This window comes from Anolis sagrei, chromosome 4, assembly GCF_037176765.1.
Source record: "Anolis sagrei isolate rAnoSag1 chromosome 4, rAnoSag1.mat, whole genome shotgun sequence".
NCBI lineage: Eukaryota > Metazoa > Chordata > Lepidosauria > Squamata > Dactyloidae > Anolis > Anolis sagrei.
In genome coordinates, this window is record NC_090024.1 from 46947663 (window position 1) to 46969193 (window position 21531).

The 21531-nt window shown below is 39.4% G+C and overlaps 1 protein-coding gene across 1 annotated transcript; it reads left to right on the forward strand.

The window, feature by feature from the left end:
* Positions 1-333: 333 nt before the first annotated feature.
* On the forward strand, positions 334-19951 carry TTPA (alpha tocopherol transfer protein). Its single transcript, XM_060775388.2, has 5 exons — positions 334-1066; positions 12956-13109; positions 14653-14846; positions 16536-16646; positions 18845-19951. Exons 1-5 carry the CDS (start codon positions 851-853, stop codon positions 19016-19018), a joined length of 849 nt encoding a protein of 282 aa, XP_060631371.2. The 5' UTR covers positions 334-850; the 3' UTR covers positions 19019-19951.
* Positions 19952-21531: the final 1580 nt, after the last annotated feature.

Below are 21531 nucleotides of genomic sequence, written 5' to 3' on the forward strand. Positions count from 1 at the left end.
GGGAAAGAGGGAGGAAAGAGGGAATGAAGAAAGGAAGAAAGGGGAAAGGAAGAGGGAGGGAGAAAAAGAGGAAAGGAGGATAGAAGAGAAGGAAGGAAGGATAGGATGGTGAGAGAGAGGTGGGCCCGAGGAAAAAGCCGAAAGGGACGCATCCGGCCCCCGGGCCTGGATTTGCCCATACCTAATATAAATTCACCCTTAGTGGGTGTGTCCACACTGAAGTTTAGCATCCCTTTAGCTTAGGCAGGGGCAAACTTTGGCCCTCGGCTGTTAGGAATTGTGGAAGTCGAAGTCCAAAACATCCGGAGGGTCGAAGTTTGCCCCTGCCTGCTTGAACTGAATGCTGTGGAATCCTGAGTTCTGCAGTTTGGTGCTCTTCAGCCTGGAAAGTTCAGGAGTTCGTAAGGGAGAACTTGGAGCCTGCGGGGCGATGCGAGTTTGAGCCTTGAGCCAGAGTCAGGCGACGCAAGAGTGGGTGGCTTTCTCGGCGGCAAAGGTTGCCCGGGAGATGCTGGTCGCCAACTCCGCCTGCGCTGGGGAGCCTCCGTCCGGAGTCCTTCTTCTTGGGGAGGGAGGCGGGCGCTTCTTTCCCAATGGACCGCAGAGGCGTCGAGCGAGTCTGGCCAGGTATCCCGGCGCAGATCCGCGTGGCCAAGACAAACAAGGGCCCCTTTGACTCCTGGCCCGCGGCGCCGGTGGGGCCCCCTGCGCGGCCTTGGCCCGGGGCTCGGGCTCGGCGGCGGTGCCAGCGGCTGCCTTGCCTTCTCCCTCCTCGGGTTATGCAACGGGGCCAAGAGCAGGCGCGCCGGGCGGGTTCCTCTCCCAGTGCCGAGGAGCCCCTTCCCTCGCCATGAGCCGCCCCGAGGAGCCCCCCAACCTCAACCTGTTGCCGGACGAGGCGCCCCAAGTCCGAGCCGCAGTGGCCGCCTTGAGGCGCAGAGTTCAAGAAGAAGAGGGCAAGGAGAGGGAAGGGGGCTTGCACCCCCTGCCGCCTTTCCTCCTCAGCGACGCCCACTTGGTCCGCTTCTTGAGGGCTCGGGATTTCGAGGCAGAGCTGGCCTGGAAGGTAAGGAGCCAGCCCCACTCTCTTGGGGGCCCTCTACGCTCCAGCCTTGGGCAGACTTCGGCCCTCCGTCCAAGGCACCTGGAGGGCAGAAGTCTGCCCATGCCTGGTGTAGATGCATCTTTGGGCTGAGAGCTTAGCCTAGAGGTAGGCTTCCTTAGCACATCTTTCCCCCTTAGAATCATAGAGTTGGAGGAGACCTCGAGGACCATCCAGTCCAGACTTCCCCTCACATATTTATATACTGCCATCATGTCTCTTCTCAGCCTTCTCTTGTCCAGGCTAAACATGCCCAGCTCTTTAAGCCACTCCTCATAGGGAGACCCTTGATCATTTTCGTCACCCTCCTCTGTACACATTCCAGCTTGTCAGCATCTCCCTTCAATTGCTGTGTCCAGAGTTGGACACAATATTCCAGGTATGGTCTGACCAGGCCCGTAGCCAGGATTTCGTTTCGGGGGAGGCTGAATTTTTTTTCAGGGGGGGGGTTTGGGGGGGGGGCTGAGTTTCGGGGGGGGCTGAGTCTGAGTGAAAGAGGGTCTAGCCTAGCAAACCTTTTGTATCATTACCCCAATACCCCCATGCATATGGGATATATTGAGTATGGTGATCAGATCATGATATGAATAAACATAACAGTTTAAATAATGCACCAATAAGGCCTTTTCGCGAACCACCATGAAAATTTCGGGGGGGGGGGGCTGAAGCCCCCCGAGCCCCCCCCCCCCCCCTGGCTACATGCCTGGGTCTGACCAAGGCAGAATAGAGGAGTAGCATGATTTCCCAAGACCTAGACCCTATACTCCTATTTATACCAGCGAAAATCCCATTGGCATTTTTAGCTTCCGCATGACATTGTTGGCTCATGTTTAACTTGTTGTCCATGAGGACTGCATACTGCTATCCATCCCTTCTACTGCCACTAGCCTCCAAAGCCCCTGAAAAATCCACAAGATCTCTGCCATAAGTATTACTACCTTGAAGTTACACCATGACAACTTCAAGACTCTTGCCAAGTCTTCTGCTTCACTGGATACGCATCCATACTGTTGGATTAATGCAGTCTGACCCCACTTTAACTGCCATGGCTTAATGCTATAGAATCATGGGGTTATAGTTTCACAAGGTCTTTAGCCTTCTCTGCCAAAGAACATTGGTTCCTCACTCAACTCCAACTTCCAGGATTCCCTAACATTAAGCCATGGTGGTTCAAGTAGTGTCAAATTTCATTCACTCTGCAGTATAGATCAGGCATAGGCAAACTTCAGCCCTCCTTAAACTGGCCGGGATTTCTTTGAGTTGAAGTCCAAAACATCTGGAGGGCCTAAGCTTGCCCATCCCTGGTATAGATGCATCCATCAAATCTACCATCCAAAGCCTAGGTGACGTCTGTCATAACTAGAAAGTTCTTGAAGTCACACAGCAATAACATCAAGACTCATGTCAATTCTTTTTATTCACTGAGGGGTCGAAGCATCTACACCAGTGTTTCTCAAACTCTGCTCCTCCAGGTGTTTTGAACTTCAGCTCCCAGAAATCCCAGCCATCTTACCAGCTGTTTGGAATTGTGGGAGATGAAGTTCAAAACACCTAGAGGAGCAGAGTTTGAGAAAAACTGTCCATCCTCTCCTCTACAAAAACATGATCACTCTACACCATTATATACTACACTATAGCACTATTATTCTACTTTAGCTGCCATGGCAACATCACATCGAGTTCTGAGGTTTGCAGTTTAGTGAGGTTCAAGAGCTCTCTGGCTGAGAATCCTCCATTGTTGTGTGCCATCAAGTCAGTTCGGATGTTTGGCAAATTTATGTGGGGTTTTCAGAGAATGAAAAAGCATGTCTTGCTTAAGGTCACCCTGTGGCTTTTTGAGGCCAAACCCTGGTTTCCAGAGTCTTCTAACATTCAAACCACGATGCCACATTGGCATTTTAAAATGTAAATCCCAAGATCCTGTAGAATGTTGCCATTAGAATGGATTAACTATGTAGTGTGAAAGACACCATACAAATACAATACTTTGGCCTCATTTTACTGCCAGGCCTGATTCTACAGAATCCTGGGATTTGTAATTTGGGGAAGTACTAGTCTGAAATTCTAAATGTCTCCCCAACCTACACCCCCCCCCCCGACATATCCTACAATATTTCAGATAGGAATACCAGGGCATTGTGTGGCCAACCAACCTTAGAGTAAATTATAGAGACAGAAATTATGATCCTAGTATTTCACAGAATGGAGCCATGGCCTTTAAAATTGGATCCAAATATTATTATTGTATAGTGTGAAAGAAACCATTTTTGGGGGCCAAGGGTCATTCCTTTGGGTGCATCTGAACTGTAAAATTAATGCAGTTTACACCACTTTTACTGCCAGGGCTCACTGCTATGGAATCATGGAAGCTGTAGTACAGTGAGTCACCAGTACACTTTGACAGAGAAAGCTCAAGACCTTGCAAAACTCCAATTCCCATGGTTATATAACATTGAGCTATGATTAAAGTAGTATCAGACTGCATTAGTTCAGGCATGGGCAAACTTTTTTTGCCTTGGGGCTGTATTGCAGGCCTAGCCAGGAGGGCTGGGCTAGCAGGGAGGGGAGCCGGGCAGCTGTTGGATGGGGAGAGCCTGAGAGAGGGTGGGCCCAGGAGGGGATGGGACAGGGCACAGGTCATCCTTAGGTTGTCCTCCCAATAGGACAGGGCTCCTCACCCCATCCTTATGCTGGGAGGAAGAGGAACATGTGGCACCTGCCGTGATCCTCCCCCCATCCTCGTCCAATCCTCAGGCTGTCCTCATGGCATTATGCTGGGAGGAATGCAAGACAGGCAGCGACGGAGAGTGCTCCAGAGGGCTTTCACCTGCCACGTACCTTCCTCAAGCAATTCTCCTGGCATAAGGATGGGGCTGCTCACACTGTCCTTATGCCAAGAGGAGGGTGAGACACAAGATGCTGAGAGCACCTTCCTCCCTCATCTTTTTGGCATACAAAATTATGTTATTTAAACTAGTTATTGTTCTGTTTTTAACTGTATTTTGCCCTGGGCTTTGCTCAATGTAAGCTGCCCCGAGTCACTAGAAAAATAAACTACTACGTCTTCTTCTTATAAGGGGTTGGTTTAACTTCTGATTTGCTAGTAAAACTGAAATACTGTGTCGCAAAATCATGCCTGTCTAAAAAGGAATATCACCAACATGAAATGTTTTGAAAGGGCTGCTGTAACCACTGAATAAGTTTTGTTCTGCAAAAGCTTCAGCCCCCCTAATAAAATGTGCATCAGATAAGGCAGGCTGAAAGTCTGCAAAAGCTTGTGCCAAATAAAGTCCTTTTAAAGTGCCACACAACACTTTTCATCAGACGAAAGCATGCATTGATTTCCTGCTTTTCTTCCCCACACATTCCTTTGGAAATGTAAACAACTCAGGGAGTGTCCCAAAGCCAGAAACTCCCTGTGTACACACATCTCACAGATCAAGGTACAGTATAATAGGAACCTTACAGAAGAAGTGGGGACGGTGATGGTATAGAGATTGTATGATGAGCCACACTTGCTGAAATTTCTCCTTCTAAACAGTCATTAATGAGACAGGAACCTTCTCCAATTTTCACTTGGACCCTGTTCATTGCAAAAGATTTGAAAATCTTTATTGAAAGGAATTTAAAAATTATTATTTATATCAAATATCACATTGTGCAAGACATAGTTTATCATTGCTATAAGGAGCAGCAGAAAGGAAAAACAAACAAGCCCAGGCCTTTAAAGAAGAAAGAACTGGGCCGGATTCTGATATGGCAGGAGTCTCTCTGGTGCCTGTTAGATTATAAACTACACTTAAGGAGATAAAAAGCAGCTGCCTGGCTTCTTTCATTGAGGAATTCAGATGGAGATAAAGGTTTGAATGCATTTAGATGCAACACACCTGATCCAGATCATCCATTACCACTGCATTTTCTTTCTATAGAGATAGTACCACTTCAGAGTAATATTTAATTAACTTCTTTGATTAAGGTTATACCTTCATGTTATGTCACTTGAAAGCAGTAGTGGCAGCTTTCAGACAGCTTGATTGGGTCTGAATTTATATTTTTATATGTGCATGTGTCTTATTTTATTGTATTTTATATTGTGTTCACTTTTATGTTTGTTTTTAGGCACTTTGTGCTATCTGTAAGCTGCACTGAGTTCCTTCGGGGAGACGCTGGCAGGACATAAGAATAAAGTTGTTGTTATCTTTGTCCTTCAGATTTATTTTTGGACTTCAGTTTAATTCTCTTTTAATGTTTGTATATGTGTAGATTTTAAACTGTATTGAAATGCTTTTAATGTAAGCCATTTTGAGTTTTCTTGTGGAGAGAAAAAGCAGGGTATAAATAAACATAACAACAACAATAATAGCAGCAACAGTGACAATAACAGCAACAACTCCCAGAAGCCCCAGGCAGCAGGGCCAGTGGTAAAAAAAAATTGGGAATTGAAGTCCAAAACTCTCAAGGACCAAAAGTTGAAAACCGCTGCCTTAAAGATAAATTCATCTTGCTGTGAGATTCCTTGCTGTGGGTCACTTGATTGCCAGTGTCTACAAAAGCTCATGCCATCCATCCTTGTCATTTATATTAAACTACAGTAAATAAGGACCTCATCCCATTGAGGATGAAAAGTGTATTCTCCTTGCTTCTTTGCGGTGCCAGTCCCCTAAAGCCCATTATACGATGCAGGGCAACTTCAGGTGGGGCTCCATTGGGCTGCATGCCACCAGTGCAGAGAAACAGAGACCAAAGAGGAAGGAGGAGGAAGCTGGGGACAGTGAGGAAATGTTGTGGAAAGTGATCCCAGGACCCACGAGGGTAAGGGAATGCAGCGTGACCATGCCCCACAGTTTATCTCACTGTCCCCCAGCTTCTCAGCCTCAATGTAATGAGTTCCTTAGTCTTTAAGGTTGTACAGTCATTTTTGTTGCTACATATAGGTAATAAATACCTATATGTATTTTTTATAGGTAATAGGTAATAAATATTCATGAATAATCACAAAAGGCTGTGTTGGCCTCTTTCAAGTTTTATAATTTGCTTCACCTGTAGTTAATGTATGCAAAAAGTAGAAAAAATAGATCTTAAGATCACTGGATGAAGGACAAGACAGGAATTCGAAATCGATTTATTTAGGCTTAAATCCATTTGCTAAAGTAGGGTAGTCCCATTGCCAAATGGTACATCAAAACTAGAGTAATATTTAAATGAATTTATTCTACCTGGTACTAGCAACTGGATTTAGGGCATGTGTAGGAATTGTGGTATCATTCAAATGTTGTTGAACTGGAACTCCCAACATTCCTATGGTCTTAAGTCTTATTTATTAAATCTTATATCCTGATTGGTTGCTGAAATCACCCTAAAGACAACTAACAAGAACAATTTTTAAAATACAACACAATTACCAATATTGTATGTAAATCTATTTTAATCCTCTTTAATAGCAAGACCATTTAACAGCCAAAGATATGTCTGAACAAGACATATTTTAAAAGAGTTTATATGTTGTTTTTCTCTCCACCAAAAATGATTTGAAGTCCTTGTGGTCACTGGAATGTCCATAGCAGTATTTCCAGTAACACAATAATTCAGATTCAGTTTATTAAGTGTCCTGGTGAAATTCCACACCAATAATATGTCTTGCATTACAAAAATGGAAGAAAGAAAGAAATAAGAAAAAGGACTCTACACACTGTGACGCTCCTTTGGAAGCTTTTAAGCACAGGCTGGATGGCCATCTGTCCGGGTAATGTGTACTTTTCCTGCATGACAGGGGGTTGGACTAGATGGCCCATGTAGTGACTTCCAACTTCATGGTTCTATGATTCTAGTCATTTTATACATACATACCTTCATCATCTCCTTCTAGTCACATGCATGCAGACATACAGTAATACTTGTCTGACATGAATGCACAAAAAATTGGAGTGTGGGGGAGATCCTTTTCCCCACATGTTCCTCTCTTGCACATTATTATGTATTAATGTGGTAATGTGGTCCTGAATGCATGTGAGCATCCATAATGGCTCATATACTTAAAACATGCTAAAATGCTGCTATGGCTCTACTGGTACATTGTGATTGCAAAGCTTTCATGGCAGATCAGTTACTGATTCACCATTAAAACAGAGTAAATTATTATAGCTGTGAATTGCAACATTGATTTTATTCATATGTGGTTCCAAACCAAGCAATATGTCTGGTCTCTAGTCTCACTCCTCAACAGATCAATAACATTGTTTGGAAGATTCCTGTCTTCTTTCCTACTGGAAGATTTCATTCTTTATGGCAAGAAACCAAGTTTTGATGCTTTGCAGTAATTTAGGAGATTTGCTCACAAACTTGAGAAGGGCTGCAGACCATAGGAAAGAACTGCAAAATTCCTAGGACAGAAATTTAGTTATTGCTCATTTCCTCTTGATCAGTGATTATACCAGGAATAGATAAAGTGTTTCCCTCAACAGCCTTTGGCTTGAAACTTCCAGCATTCTTTACTATGTTAGGTGAGAGTGATGGGAGTTGCAATTCAACAGCATCTGGAAGGCTATACTTTGCCCACTCCTGTTTTACATTTGTCACAGTTTCAACCAAAAGTAAGATCTGACCCACTGTTGTGCCATCAGTAGTTTTTCCTTCTGTTTTAAAAAAAGATTATTTCGAAAGACCTTTCTTCCCTTTTGCATAATCTTAAAAACTGAAAATGACCCATAATAATAACTGGGCACTTTCCAGCTTGTTGTGTTCCTCATCTGCTGATGTTATGTCTGCAAAGACCAAATAAATGTCTCCATGCTCGTCAGTTTTCTTGCACCAAGTACTAATCTAGTACAGGGTGTTCTCGACTGCACTGTTATTATAATATTTATCTATACCCCACTTTATTTCCTCCAAAGGGGACTCAAAGTGGTTGTTCTGCTCTTTACAATGAGATACAGTGGGACCCTCTTGTTGTGCCAGCTTCACTGGCTATCAGTTTGCTACCAGGCACAATTCAAAGATCTGGCTTTAGCCCTCAAAGCCCTAAACAATTCCAGCCCAGTTTACCTGTCCAAACGCATCTCTCCCTATGAACCATCTAGGTGCTTAAGACTATCTGGAGAGGCCCTGCTCTCGGTCCCGCTCCTTTGCAGATGTGATTGGCGGGAACGAAAGGCAGGGCCTTCTCAGCGGTGACCCCTCGGCTATGGAATGCCCTCCCTAGGGATATTAGATCAGCCCCCTCCCTCCTAACATTTTGAAAGAGAGTCAAAACCTGGTTGTTTGAGCAGGCATTTGCAGGCGCAGTAACAGACTACTTGAGATCCACTGAATGATTGGACAATGCGATGGAAAAATGATTTTAGTGATGAGACACTGAGGACTTGTGTTTTATGGCTTTTATTGTTTTATTGCTTTTATATGGTTTATATTATATGTAATGTTTTTACTGTATTTTATGTTGTTTGTGGCATTGACTGCCGACTGTAAACCGCCTCGAGTCATCTTTGAGCTGAGAGCGGCAGTATATAAATATGGTAAATAAATAACTCATGGTGTCATCCCATGGACTTCTTCCCATACCAGACCATATTGTAGCTAAAATACCAGAAAGTTTGACAAAATCTGTAAATATATTGATGGAGTATACATGTGAGCTGGGCTTATAGAAAACGTTTTTGTAGTTAAATTACAGGGATATATTTTTTAATTCTGCTGAAACACTTCATAATGTTTATAGATTTCAATTTTGGTGCCATCCCCTTGGATAGTGTCACCCAGTATAGTTTGTATCCCCCATTACCCCCTTAGTGATGCCACTGATGTAGATCCAAATAGCAGAGGTAAAATTATGTCCAAGCCATGGCCCCTTCAGCAGCAAAACTAATTTTGAATCTATTTACCATAACACTGGAACTCTTTAAAAAGGGGGTGCTATAATTTATAGCTTGGTGACCATGATTCTGTATCATCTATGTGACTACATAACCGTCTTAGCACTGTAAATACAAATCAGGCAAAGATTTTAATTCTAGATTATGCATTTGTGATTGCCATAATGAATTTTGGCCCCTTCTGAAATAAAATACAAAAATAGATTATATTTATTAGATAATATTTTCAAAGTGGACTGTGCGATTTTTTAAAACTGAGCTCCTACATGTTTATAGGCAAGCTAAGGCAAAAGCCTTTACATATAAATAGCTTACAGAACATGTTACTGCAAGACATTTTAACAGGTATTGCTACTATCGTTGCCAATTAAAAAAGGATTTTATAACATGGTAATTGGTATATCATAGTTATTGGCCAGGAAAGTTGAAATGAAATTTCAGAGATGCTGCATTTCTTATTAATGGGTGCTGAAAACAACAGAAAAGGCAGGCATCATGGCTTATAAATTACTTGGAGGCATGAGTGACTATATTTGATGATGATGGTAATGACCTACATGTACTTTTTGTCTGGTTAATTTTGTCTGATTACGTAGTCCTGTTCTGGCTGCAGTTGACAGCAGAAAAAAGGGGTAAGAAATGAACATTTAGTGTACACTGAAAATTCCATATGATGGATATGAAAGTTGCAAATGAGATTCACTGTGAAAAATGAGTATAACTTTGGCTACTTTTCATGTATGTGTTAAGTAATAAGCAATATGTCATTTCTGGTTGTCCCACTGCTATGTTCATAACTTAATCCAATATGAACAGCGCAGTAGTGAATTTCCCACTAGACAATGAAACTAAATGAAAACATTTTTTTTCTATAACACCTCTGTTTTGAAACAAAAATCTTCCCAGTAAACATTTCAAACAAGGAAAATTATCATTTAAAAAACAACAACATTTCATCCACCTCTTGTTTTTCTTAAGTGAAGACATGTGCATATTAATTTGCAAAGGAAAAACCCTAAGGATAAGTATACTGAGATGATGCCATCATGGCCACAGTGGTGCAGGAGGTTAAACCGCTGAGCTATGGAACTCACTGACCAAAAGGTCGGCAGTTCAAATCTGTGGAGCAGGATGAGCTTCCATCATTAGCCCCAGCTTCTGCCAACTTAGCAGTTCGAAAACATGCAAAAATGAGTGGATGAATAGGTCCCACTTCAACAGGAAGGTAACGGTGTTTCATGCAGTCATGCCGGTCATATGACCTAGGAGATGTCTACAGACAATGCTGGCTCTTCGGCTTAAAAATGGAGATGAGAACACCACCCCCCAGAGTCTGTCTCAACTAGACTTAATGTCAGGGGAAACCTTTACCTTTTTAAGATGATGCCTATACTTCACTTCATTAATGGGCCTAATGAATCAGATCAAATTTGTCAACAATTACATATGTATAGTTGCATAAATTTAACACTTTCCGGGGGAGCAGGTGGGTGGGGAGAAGCCTACAATTCCAGTAACAGGAAGATGCATGTACAAGAATGCTTTCAACCAAAGTTATATCACAAAAATTTCAGATGCTCTTGCATTAAAGATACTATTAAATTTCTACATATTTTTGTTTGTTTAGCTTTCTGTGCTGTCTGGATTCTCCTTCACAACTGTTACATAATGTTGTCCTTTGGACAGATTTGGCTAAAACTGTAACAAAATTGTTTTGGGTTGTTTCAAAATGGATTCAAATAACAATAGCTCATCTCACAGAAGCTTTGTTCTCAGTGTATTTTGAAACAGACCAATGGAACATACTATCTGCAATTTAAAGGGTTTCATTTGTTAATGCTATCATTAAAAAAGAAACATCACTTGCTGATAGCAAAAGAATTATTGAAAAACAATTTAACCAAACGGAAAAGTGTAATAATAACTTATGAGAATTTCTGTCTTCATCTCCAAGATATAAGAGACAATAAAAATAGTCAAAATGAGGCACAATGTGATTCCTACTGGGATAACAGCTCCAGCAGAGTATTTTTCTTTTATTGCCTCCGCCTGAATGCCAGTGGAAACAGGTATTCCTTCATCTGAAAAGAAAGAACACTGTTGTTTCTAGACAAAGCTGCTTTTGTATAACCAGAAAAATGATTACACAGATTGAGTATCTCTTATCTGAAATGCTTGTAATGTGTTATATTTCAGATGTTTTCTGATTTTGGTGTACTTGCAAATGAGATATCTTGGAGATGAGAAGCAAATCTAAACATGAGATTTGTAGATATTTTGTATATACCGTATACAAGGTAATTTTGACATGGCTAGGCAGTCAGGATTCTTCCCGCCTCCAAGGTGATTGTTTGGCTATGTCTATGGATGCCATGTGGAACCAATCTGGCATCCAGGACACAAAGTCGCCTTGCATTAGAGGTTAGTGTAGAAAAGCCCTTAGTATGTTTATTTTATTATGTCTGTTTGATATAGCATCAAATTGTTGCCTATTGTAAGGCCACTCACAAGAGTCCCCTTCGAGGTGAGAAGGGTGGGATATCAATACAGAAAATAAATGAATGAATGAATGAATAAATAAATCTACTTATTATATTTCATTGAGTCTTGCTTTGGGACATTAATGTTATATATCACATGTTTGCATTGCCCCTCCTTGAAGAAATTTAGGAAATTAACATGGAGCTTACCCATTTAATAATTGCAATAGAAGCAGTTTAGTGTGAAATTTCCAGTGAGGGTCAAGTCTGATCATAAGTTCATATTCAGAGCTTCCTGCTTCAAGTCTGACAGTGAATTAACACTGTTTTTCAGAGATGTCTATATGTATGTTCTCAATATCCCACTGGATGAAGTTGTCAACCCCACACTTTTTTGGTTTAATTCTTGGCAATCTGGAGTTTTCATGTTTTGATACTGGATGAGGGTGTAGTGCAGGCATGGGCAAACTTTGGCCCTCCAGGTGTTTTGGGCTACAACTCTCACAATTCCTAACAGCATACCAGCTGTTGCGTGATTTGTAGTCCAAAACACCTGGAGGGCTGAAGTTTGCCCATGCCTGGTATAGTGAAACAGTGAAATACAGTTGGTCCTCCACATTCACTCGGTTTAGGGGGACAGGACCTCCAAGAAAGTAAAAAACCACAATTTTTTTTGACTTGAGAGAACGTCTCCTAAGGAATCTGCCAGATGTTGACCATAGAATTGCACTGAAAGACAGCAATTCTTAGAGAGAAATCCCAGTGACAACTTCCAGTGGATGTTGGACATAGCGTTGCAGTAGACATTCTTTGACAGAACATTTAAATCAAATCTCCAAAAGTCAAACATACAAATATGGAGGGGCAGCTGTAAATTTTAAGCATTTAATTTGTATAGAAATAAAAAATTATAACTCAGCATCTAGCCTGACACTTTTTTCAGATGGCAACTGGAGGTGCTTGGAAAATGTTTATAAAAACCTAAACTTTTTCAATCGAGATTATTTGGCAGGGTGAGGTGGAGAAATAGAAGAAATAGGCAGATTTAGAAGTGTATGAATAATATTCTTGAAAAGCCTAATGAGTTAAGTTGTGGGCTAATAATAGAATGGTAAGAGTTGGGTTGTAAATCTCTCAAGTGAGTCAATTCATAGTAAATGCATTCAAATTATTAGTTTTTAGCTATGCTGACTCATTTGCTAAATATAAAAAACCAGATTGTGGATGTTAAAAATTAGCCAAACACAATTAATAAAATATATCTTCAAAAGGATTGTAAAATTAAATTAAAATACAACTCTATACATGTCTGCTCAGTGGTAATTTGTATTAAATCCTGTGGAACTTACTTCCAGATAAGTGAGTATAAGAATTGTGCCCTGAATGAAAAATGTAGGAAACTAGTGTCAGGAAAAGCAGTATTTTTTTTACAACTGTCTTACAAATTATTTCATAGTTATCTTGTTATTTCCTATCTACTTGTCTTCCTTTTAATTGCTTTACAGCTGCTGAAAAACTACCACAAATGGAGAGCCGAATGTCCAGAAATGAGTGCAGATTTACGACCCTACTCTATTCTTGGATTGTTGCATGAAGGTTACCATGGAGTTTTGAAAGAAAGAGACCCAACTGGCAGTAAAGTGCTCATTTATAGAATTGGTAAGTAACTTATCTTTGGGCAGCACTATACATCTTCCTTATATTTCAGAGTAAAATCCTGTATGAACTCCCACGCCATCAGCAGTGTTGACATTATGGGTGTGATCAAATAACATAAAGAAGGATCCCTAACCTCTCATGAATTAGCTATTTTCCACTGCAAGTGGCAGCAGCTAAACAAACTAAATTTCAGTTCACTGCTTATTCATAACAAACCAGGATCCCCACGTCTCTTGTCTTATAGATTCACATGAATGCATCCTCAGTTTATGATTATAATTTGGAAAATTACTTTTTACAAATACAGGTTGAATATCCCTTATCTAAAATCCTTTGGACCAGAAGTGTTTTGAATTTTGACTTTCCCCCAAGATTTTGGAAAACTGGTATTTGTATACACATAATGTTGAGATGTCTTGGAGATTAGGTCCAAGTCTAAACACAAATTCATTTATTTTTTATATCCATATGATATGTCTATGTATATTGTACAGTATGGATATTATATACATAGCCTGAAGGTAATTTTATACTCAATATTTTCATATGTTTGGACATGAAACAAAGTGTATTTACATTGGGTTGCTGTGGGTTTTCTGGGCTGTATGGCCATGTTCCAGAAACATTCTTTCCTGACGATTCACCCATATCTGTGGCAGACATCATCACAGGCTGTAAGGTCTATTGGAAACTAGACAAGTGAGGTTTACATTGAACATTGTACATTTTATTTACACTGAATCATTAGAAAGCAAAGATGTCACTTTCTTAGCACCCCAGGTGGACACTTTTGGATTTTGGAATATTTTGGATTTCAGAATTCTGGATAAGGGATGTTGATATTGAAATTTATTCTGCTACGCGTATTTGTTACTGTCTTTTAAAGTAGTTGATTGCTACAACGTATTACCATGAGAAAAAAGGTAATCTGTTTCATAACGTATAGCATTGCTCATTACTTTGTTAACTTTTTGAGGGAAAGGGGATGAGGATCATAGAATGGCATACAATTTGACAAATTTGTATCAAAGGGCCTATAAAAATGTGTACTAAAAGTTGCCCAATGAACAATTAAACCAATAATGTAATTGTTCTTCTACTTATGATATTATTTTTGAAACATGTTATTTATTAAAATTGTTATTAAGTAACAAGGTAACTCTGTTTGCAGCATGTTGTTTCTAAACTATGTTTATGATTCATGGATTACTAAATTGTTTTTCTGAGTAAGTTTATACTGTAGTGATTAATCACAAATTGAGATTCGCTGCCTAGATAGATTTCTTTACGATGCAGATGAACACAGTGCAGTTGGATTATTTGTTAGTGGAATAGGGTTAAGGAGCACCAAATCAAGGCATAATGATTGAAGAATTGATTAGTAATTGCATTTTTAAGATGCTGTTGAGATTACTGTTGTGTTGCATTACTATTGTTTGACTGAACTGAATTGATGGACTAAGTTACACCTGTCAGTTTATAACCAGGAGAGTGAAGGCTGAGTCTTTACTTGAATACACATGCCTCTCTTTTTTCCATTTAGCACGATGGGATCCAAAGATGTTTACAGCATTTGATGTGTTTCGTGTAAGTCTTATCACATCTGAACTTATCGTAAGGGAGCTAGAGACACAGCGGAATGGTGTCAAGGTTATCTTTGATCTCCAAGGATGGAGATTTGCCCATGCCTTTCAGATCTCTCCAACAGTGGCCAAAAGGATAGCTGCTGTGCTCACAGTAAGTTCAGGTGTTCAGTTCTAGTTAAGCATATACTTATGGTTCAATTAATATTTAAAAACCTGATGAATTCCACATTTTATAAATTATAAATATTACAAAATAGTTTTAATATAATTTAATACTACAGTTTGATATGGTTTAAGAACAGCAGGGTAAGCAGTGGGTATGCAAAAATCATAAATGTGATCACATTGTAATCCACTGTCAGTACCATCTGCAGCATCACACTTTCACAATATCTAGTAGCCCTTAAAATAAAAATTAGAATTAGCAGTTTTCAAGCAAACAATGGGTATCATGCCTTCTTCAATAATCTTTGTACCAAGCCTCTAAGACGGATCTGTGTTATTTCTATATTATTTCACAGGTCCTTTACTTTTTAGGAGGTTAGAGATGCAGGACCAGGACAAAAGTGGAAAAAATCTACTATTTTTCAGTCTAAAAGAGCACCTCTTTAGAAATCTCTAGGCTCTCTAGGGCACCTCTATAGTCAACTTCTTCCAGGCATTAATCCTATAGTTACAGTGGCAGATACTGTAAGACCTAGAGCTTCTGAAAAAACCAAACAAACCTGTTGGTTTGTTGGCCCTTTGGCATTTCAGACATGACTGATGCTTAGCTGTATCATTGGGTGCTTATTTTTTTCCACCATTCAGCATGCATGCATAAGCACCATGTAGGGGTGGCATGTGTTTCATCAGACAGATGTTGCAAGTTTTAATCCCCAGGAAGTCTCATGTAGATTAAATTTCAAATCTCTAAACATTATTCTTAATTGTTGCAGTAAGTCGTACGGGCTCTGTGTTAAGAACAGTGCATTGAAAACAGGAAATAAACAAACAGTGGAAACATTGATGGAATAAAGCTCAGATATGCAAATATTTCTTCTCCTCTCCATGCACAAACATAAATAATTTCTTACAGAATTATATGCTGACATACCTGTATGTCAGCATATGATTTATGAAGCTCTAGATCTTACAGTGCAACACTATGGATAACTTCTGAAGAAGTTGTCCATAGAGTACTCCTGGAGAACCTAGAGATTCTTAGAAATAACATATTAAACAAATCTGTGACTAATCAGAACAACAAAATTAAACTTACAAATGTGGAGGGCTAATTGTATAACTAACTATATTAATATTTATATTATTTTTAAAAAGAAATTTTATTTCTTAGATCTAGAGTACAACTTAGTGGAGCTCTCCAAAGTAGATATGGAAGCAGGATTTGTGCTTTGTCCTTCCCACTGTGCCTCTTGTAAACGTGTCCTGGAGGACCAGAATATCCTCTGAAGCAGCATAAGGAGAATCACCCTGGTTGTGGGGGCTAGGAGCTATACTAGGAGTGAGATAAATGTGGACTATAGGCCACAAGTAGGGATCCATCGACCTCTCAGGTGTCATACGTGACCTGATGCTCACCTGTAATTTATCATGACAAGCTGTGTCGTGTGATAGAGAGACTTGTGTTGGAAGTAAAATACCATATATTTAAAATACGTCAATTTTTTGTAAGTGCAGTTCCCGTGTATTTAAAAATAAAAATGTGTCCATGTTTGGGAAACTGTTCTGTATATTGCATTTTCTGACAATTTTTCAGGCTGGGTCAAGTGAATAACATCAGCATTACAAAAATTAGAATCTTGCATTATGCTTCCTTTCTCATTTTTCCTCTTGGCAGGATTCCTTCCCCCTCAAAGTTCGAGGTATTCACTTGATTAATGAGCCTTTGTTCTTCCATCCCGTCTTTACCATAATTAAGCCCTTTCTCTCTGAAAAGATCAAGGCACGGGTGAGTGAATGTGAACATTTTTTTCTTAGAAAATTGAAGCATTAAAACAATTTGGCCTCAGTTGACTTTAACAGGAATACAATAAATGTGAGAAGAGCAGGAGGCCAGCTCTACATTTCTGCTGCTCATTTCATCATGGCTCACATACAGGGAACAACCTCCTGAGAAAAAAATAGATTCTTCTGTTCTTGGAGGCTTTTTTAATTGTTTGGAATGAGAGCTTGTTGGAAAAATGAAGCCCATTTTTAAGAAAGTTACTTCTCATGTGCAGGGGGTGGGAAATACGCAAGGAGTGGGCCAGGGCTAGCATATTTTCTCTGTTTGCATTTCTCGTGCATTGTCTTTAACTCTACACAAACTATTTACAAACAATTATACTGGGACCTCCAGATCCATGAGTTCTAGATTCACTAATTCAGCTGAACACAGATTACCACAGATTATTAAATGGAAGTGACATGAATGTGGATACAGTGAAGCATGCATGTCCATGTTGCCACCAATTACTAATATGAGGTGAGATCATCCTCCTTTTTTGGTATTTGCATGGAGTCCTGGAGCCAAACTGCCACAGATATGATTGGCATACTGTATCTCAAATCAGTTGTCTATTAACTGGCAGTATTATTTTGAACTAACACTATCATTTAACATTTAGTTGTGGCCAGCAGTGTGCTAGGCTGTTCTAATTGGGAAGGGTCTGCAAGTACCTTAAATTCAATGTTGTCTTTTGATTGATTGAATGATTGAACAATTGATTTTATATCTTGCATTTCTCCCAGCATGGGATTTAAGGCAGCATACAACATTTTTAAAACACAATATGGTTTTTAAAAATCCTCTTGAAATAAAAGTTAAAAAACAATTTAACTGACTTTGATTTTTAAAACAGACTCTGAAAACAGCATTTAAAAGACATTTAAAACAAAAATAAAGGATACTGTACCACCCCCTTCTTTTAAAGGCTCTTATCTAATGCAGCCAAATATCTCCTTAAATAAAAAGTCTTTGATTGCATAACTAGGCCTCGGTGAATGGAGACCTCTGCCTTTTACTCAGGAAGTTACAATAAATCGAGTTCCAGAAATCCCTTCTCCAGCGCTCATTCTTTTTTGGCTATTGTCATAACCACATGCTTATAAGGAACTTTGTTTCATAGTTCACTTTGAATGATATAGAAATGGGTGAGAGGAGTAGCTTTTACCTGCAAAAGTAAAATTTGATTAGAAAGAAAATCTCTCTCCCTTTCCACTGGGCTTTGCTGAAGCCATGAGCTGCTTTTTGTGTTTTCTCCAAAAACTCTGTGGGAAGGGAGAGAAAGCAGCCTTTATTCACCTCACTCTTCCCTTAGTTCTGCCTAGTTTGGCAAAGAGCAACTGTTTTCTTCCTCCTCCCAGTGGACTCAACAGAAATCAGAAGCAAAGTCACTGCTTTTTACAAAAGTCTGGCAAGGACTCAGAGAAAACATAGTCCTCAAATGTATCAATGTGTACCACAGAATGAGCACCTGCTGCCACTTTTGAACAGTCTTCAAATATTAAAAGCAAGCAGTCCTTGAATATGGAAAACCTTCCTCTCAAGCCCACTTAACATTATCTCTACTGTATTCTAGAGACTGCTTATTTTATCCTAATTCGCAACAAGAAGTTTGTGTCTGTCAATCATAGAAGTAGAGGGCACAGATTAGATGATGGAAAATTAGATTATTAGATGAAAAATTAGATTAGATGATGCCAAATTCCTGTTTATGCAAAGTATAGATTCAGGTAAATAAAGAATGACACTTTAGCTCCTAAAAGTGCTTCACATCAACCTTTGACTCTATATTGGAGACCTTTTGGCTGGGAGAGGACCAGTGTTGGGGAGTGAGAATGGAAAGAGCACTAGTTCGTTTTCTATCTCATCCATTTCATCATCTCTTCCCATGTTTTTATAGGAGTTTGAAACTGAGTAATTTTCAGACACAGCCCTGCCGGCTTTAGATCTCATTTACTCTCGCATTCTTTCATGATTGAAAAAGGTCCTAATGTACGAATTTCCTTAAAATTACTGGTATTTGGTGATTTCAACTGTAAAATTTAGTTCGCATATTAACTGATTGCCTTAGCAGTTCTTTAATTTGCAGTGTATAGTCCTGGAATGCCTTTTGGATTATGGAATAAACTGGGCAAAAGTGTAAACAGTTCATCTCCTTGCAGATCCACATGCATGGCTGTAACTATTCCCAGAGTCTCCAGCAGCATTTTCCAGCCAACATTCTTCCGGAAGAATATTGTGGTGAAGCAGCTTCCATGGAGGAGCTTTCCAAAGAATGGACTGACTTCATTCTGGAATCTGAAAGTTATCTTCAGAGTATTTCTCTGCTTGGGTAGTACATTAAACAGGCAGAAAATGTTTTGTGGGAGGACCATAATTACTAATTATTCAGAGGGAGCAGAGAATGAAGGAGGGAAAATTAATCCCATGGGTCTCTGGAGCCAAGATTTTGAGATGATTCACATGCACATTGGCTTATCCTCTTCACAACTTGTTGAGCAACAAATACAAGCAGAGACTTGACTTAGATCATTTGAAATGTCTATCTCAGAACAAAGATACTGGAAAAAAGTGAGAAATTATTTTAAATTTATCACTAAAGGGATATCTTCTTCCTAGAAAGCTCTATTCAAGTCTGTATTATTGAACTGCTATGCTTTGCGGGAGCCGGAGCTTGGACAGGTTACTTTTCTGGATCACTGACCATACTGCCTGGATATTCTGGAAGTTCTAACACCAAAATACATATTTTCTAAAGTTAGACCAGAGTCTTATCTACTGCAAGGGTCATCCAGGGGCCAGTTTACACGCCTTTGAAAAAGCAGGGTAAAGTTGCAACAATGGCCTCCTACTTGCCTTAATATTTTTTTCCCTGAAAGTTGGTGCCTTTATCATTTTCAGATGAAAACGATACATGTATAGCAGGGATAGACCAAATTGTTGTAATGCAGTCCAATCTTTTTTTTAAAAAAAAAGCAGTCTAAACTGGAGGCCTTTTCTGCTTTTTGTGCAAATAATTTCCATATGTTCAATATAGTTCGTGTAAAATAATTGTCTCTTTTCTCTAGCTTAAGCTTGCTATTTACCAATGAAGCTACATTTGGGATATTGGAGAGGATTAAATATCAGTTAAGGTGCTTCTGGGATATTGGAAAGGGATTGAACTTCTTTATTATTCAGAGGGGAAGGTCTGGGAACCAATTTCCTGTCCATGTGATGCCATAAGACTGCCAAAAGTGTCTTATAATAAAATATATTTGCAATTTAAACCTATTCGTGTTTACTCAGAGGTAACAGTTGTTAATGGAACTTTTTTTCAGCCTTTCTCAGTATAATTGTGTTCCTCGGTTCTCACTTAGTGAGACCTCCTGCTAGTAAGCAAGTATATAGGAGTGCAGTCTTAGGCCCCATCTACACTGATCATTTAATGCAGTTTGAAGCTAGCTTCAAGTCGTAGCTAGACAACAAACTCCAACAAAAGCTTGCAAAAGAAAGCCCACAATAAGCAATGTTCTGCGGTTTGTGTAATCATCATTTGGGCCTCAAACTGATTCCAGGATTTCTTACATAATCATTAGCACAGTGAAACCACTTTCTTCAATACTGGTTTGAAACTGCATTAAATGATCAGTATAGATGAAGACTTAGTTGCTATTGCATGGTATAAATTGACGAAGGTTAACAACTAAATGTGATTTTGGAAGCCATTTGGGCAGCAAAACACCCTAGTGATTGTCTTACAGCTGTTAATGATACCTGTAACAAAATACAAGTTGCAAAGCATTATCAAAACAGAATTGTGTTAACATAAAGCGTGTAAATACACTGCACATGAATCACAAAACAAAACTGAATGTTACTTAGTTATCTTGTAGTCCTTGAGACAGTTAATTATCTTCAAATACTGTCCAAATTAAGTCCAAATGGTATCCAGTTCAAAATATAATCCAAATGATGATACAACAAGGATCCCTGGGTTGAGGTTGCCTTGTTTCGGGGGACTTCCCCTTCTTCAGGGTTTGTCTTCTTTATGAAAGAGGGTGGTTCACACCATACATCCACTATAAATGAGACGACGCTGGCCCTACAGTAAGGTCTTCAGTAGTAAGGACTTCAGTTGATATATAATCCCTGCCTTAGTGCTCTTAAGGAACCAGATCCTGCTTGGATGGAAGCCCACCAACAAAAAACAGGTGCTGTAGGCTGTATTTCAGAGGAAGGAAATCACAAAACCATCTCTGAGTATTATTTGCCTAAGAAAGCCAATGGAATTCTTGGGGTTGCCATAAGTCAACAGGCACATACACAAAATAAATATGTCTCTCTCAGCTAAAAATATTAGAATTTGCGGATATTTTGCAATTAACACTGTGATGTTAACTGAGAGCCTTTTTAGTTGAAAAGTGGAATATACATTTTCTAAATAAATTTTAAAAAAGTTAAAATAATATATTTCTTCTAATTGTCTTCTATATGTACAGTAAGTGAACAGTGAATATCTTTATAGTTTGTAATTTACTTCTATATAACTAGATATATATTTTTAGAATAAAAATTGAACACTATAAGCAGAAAAACGTAAACTGTGCATATAATTTTGCACCTAGCATTTTATCTTTTCATCTAAAGTACAATACAGGCAATCCCCAAGTTACTAACAAGATAGGTTCTGTAGGTTTGTTCTTAAGTTGAATCTGTAAGTAAGTCAGAACAGGTACATTTTAAAAGTGTAAATCCAGAGAGAGAGAGAGAGAGATGGACAGATAGATAGATATAGCTAGCTAGCTTTGGGGTTAAGACGCCAGTTGTGTTTGTTTCAGTGTCTGTGTCCATTCAGAAGATTTCACTT

What these genes read in the sequence shown, in the direction of transcription:
- TTPA (XM_060775388.2), top strand. Translation starts at nt 851, where the DNA reads ATGAGCCGCCCCGAGGAGCCCCCCAACCTCAACCTGTTGCCGGACGAG. An exon ending in AGGCAGAGCTGGCCTGGAAG is followed by an intron (nt 1,067 to 12,955) that starts GTAAGGAGCCAG and finishes ATTGCTTTACAG; the next exon opens with CTGCTGAAAAACTACCACAA. An exon ending in AGTGCTCATTTATAGAATTG is followed by an intron (nt 13,110 to 14,652) that starts GTAAGTAACTTA and finishes TTTTCCATTTAG; the next exon opens with CACGATGGGATCCAAAGATG.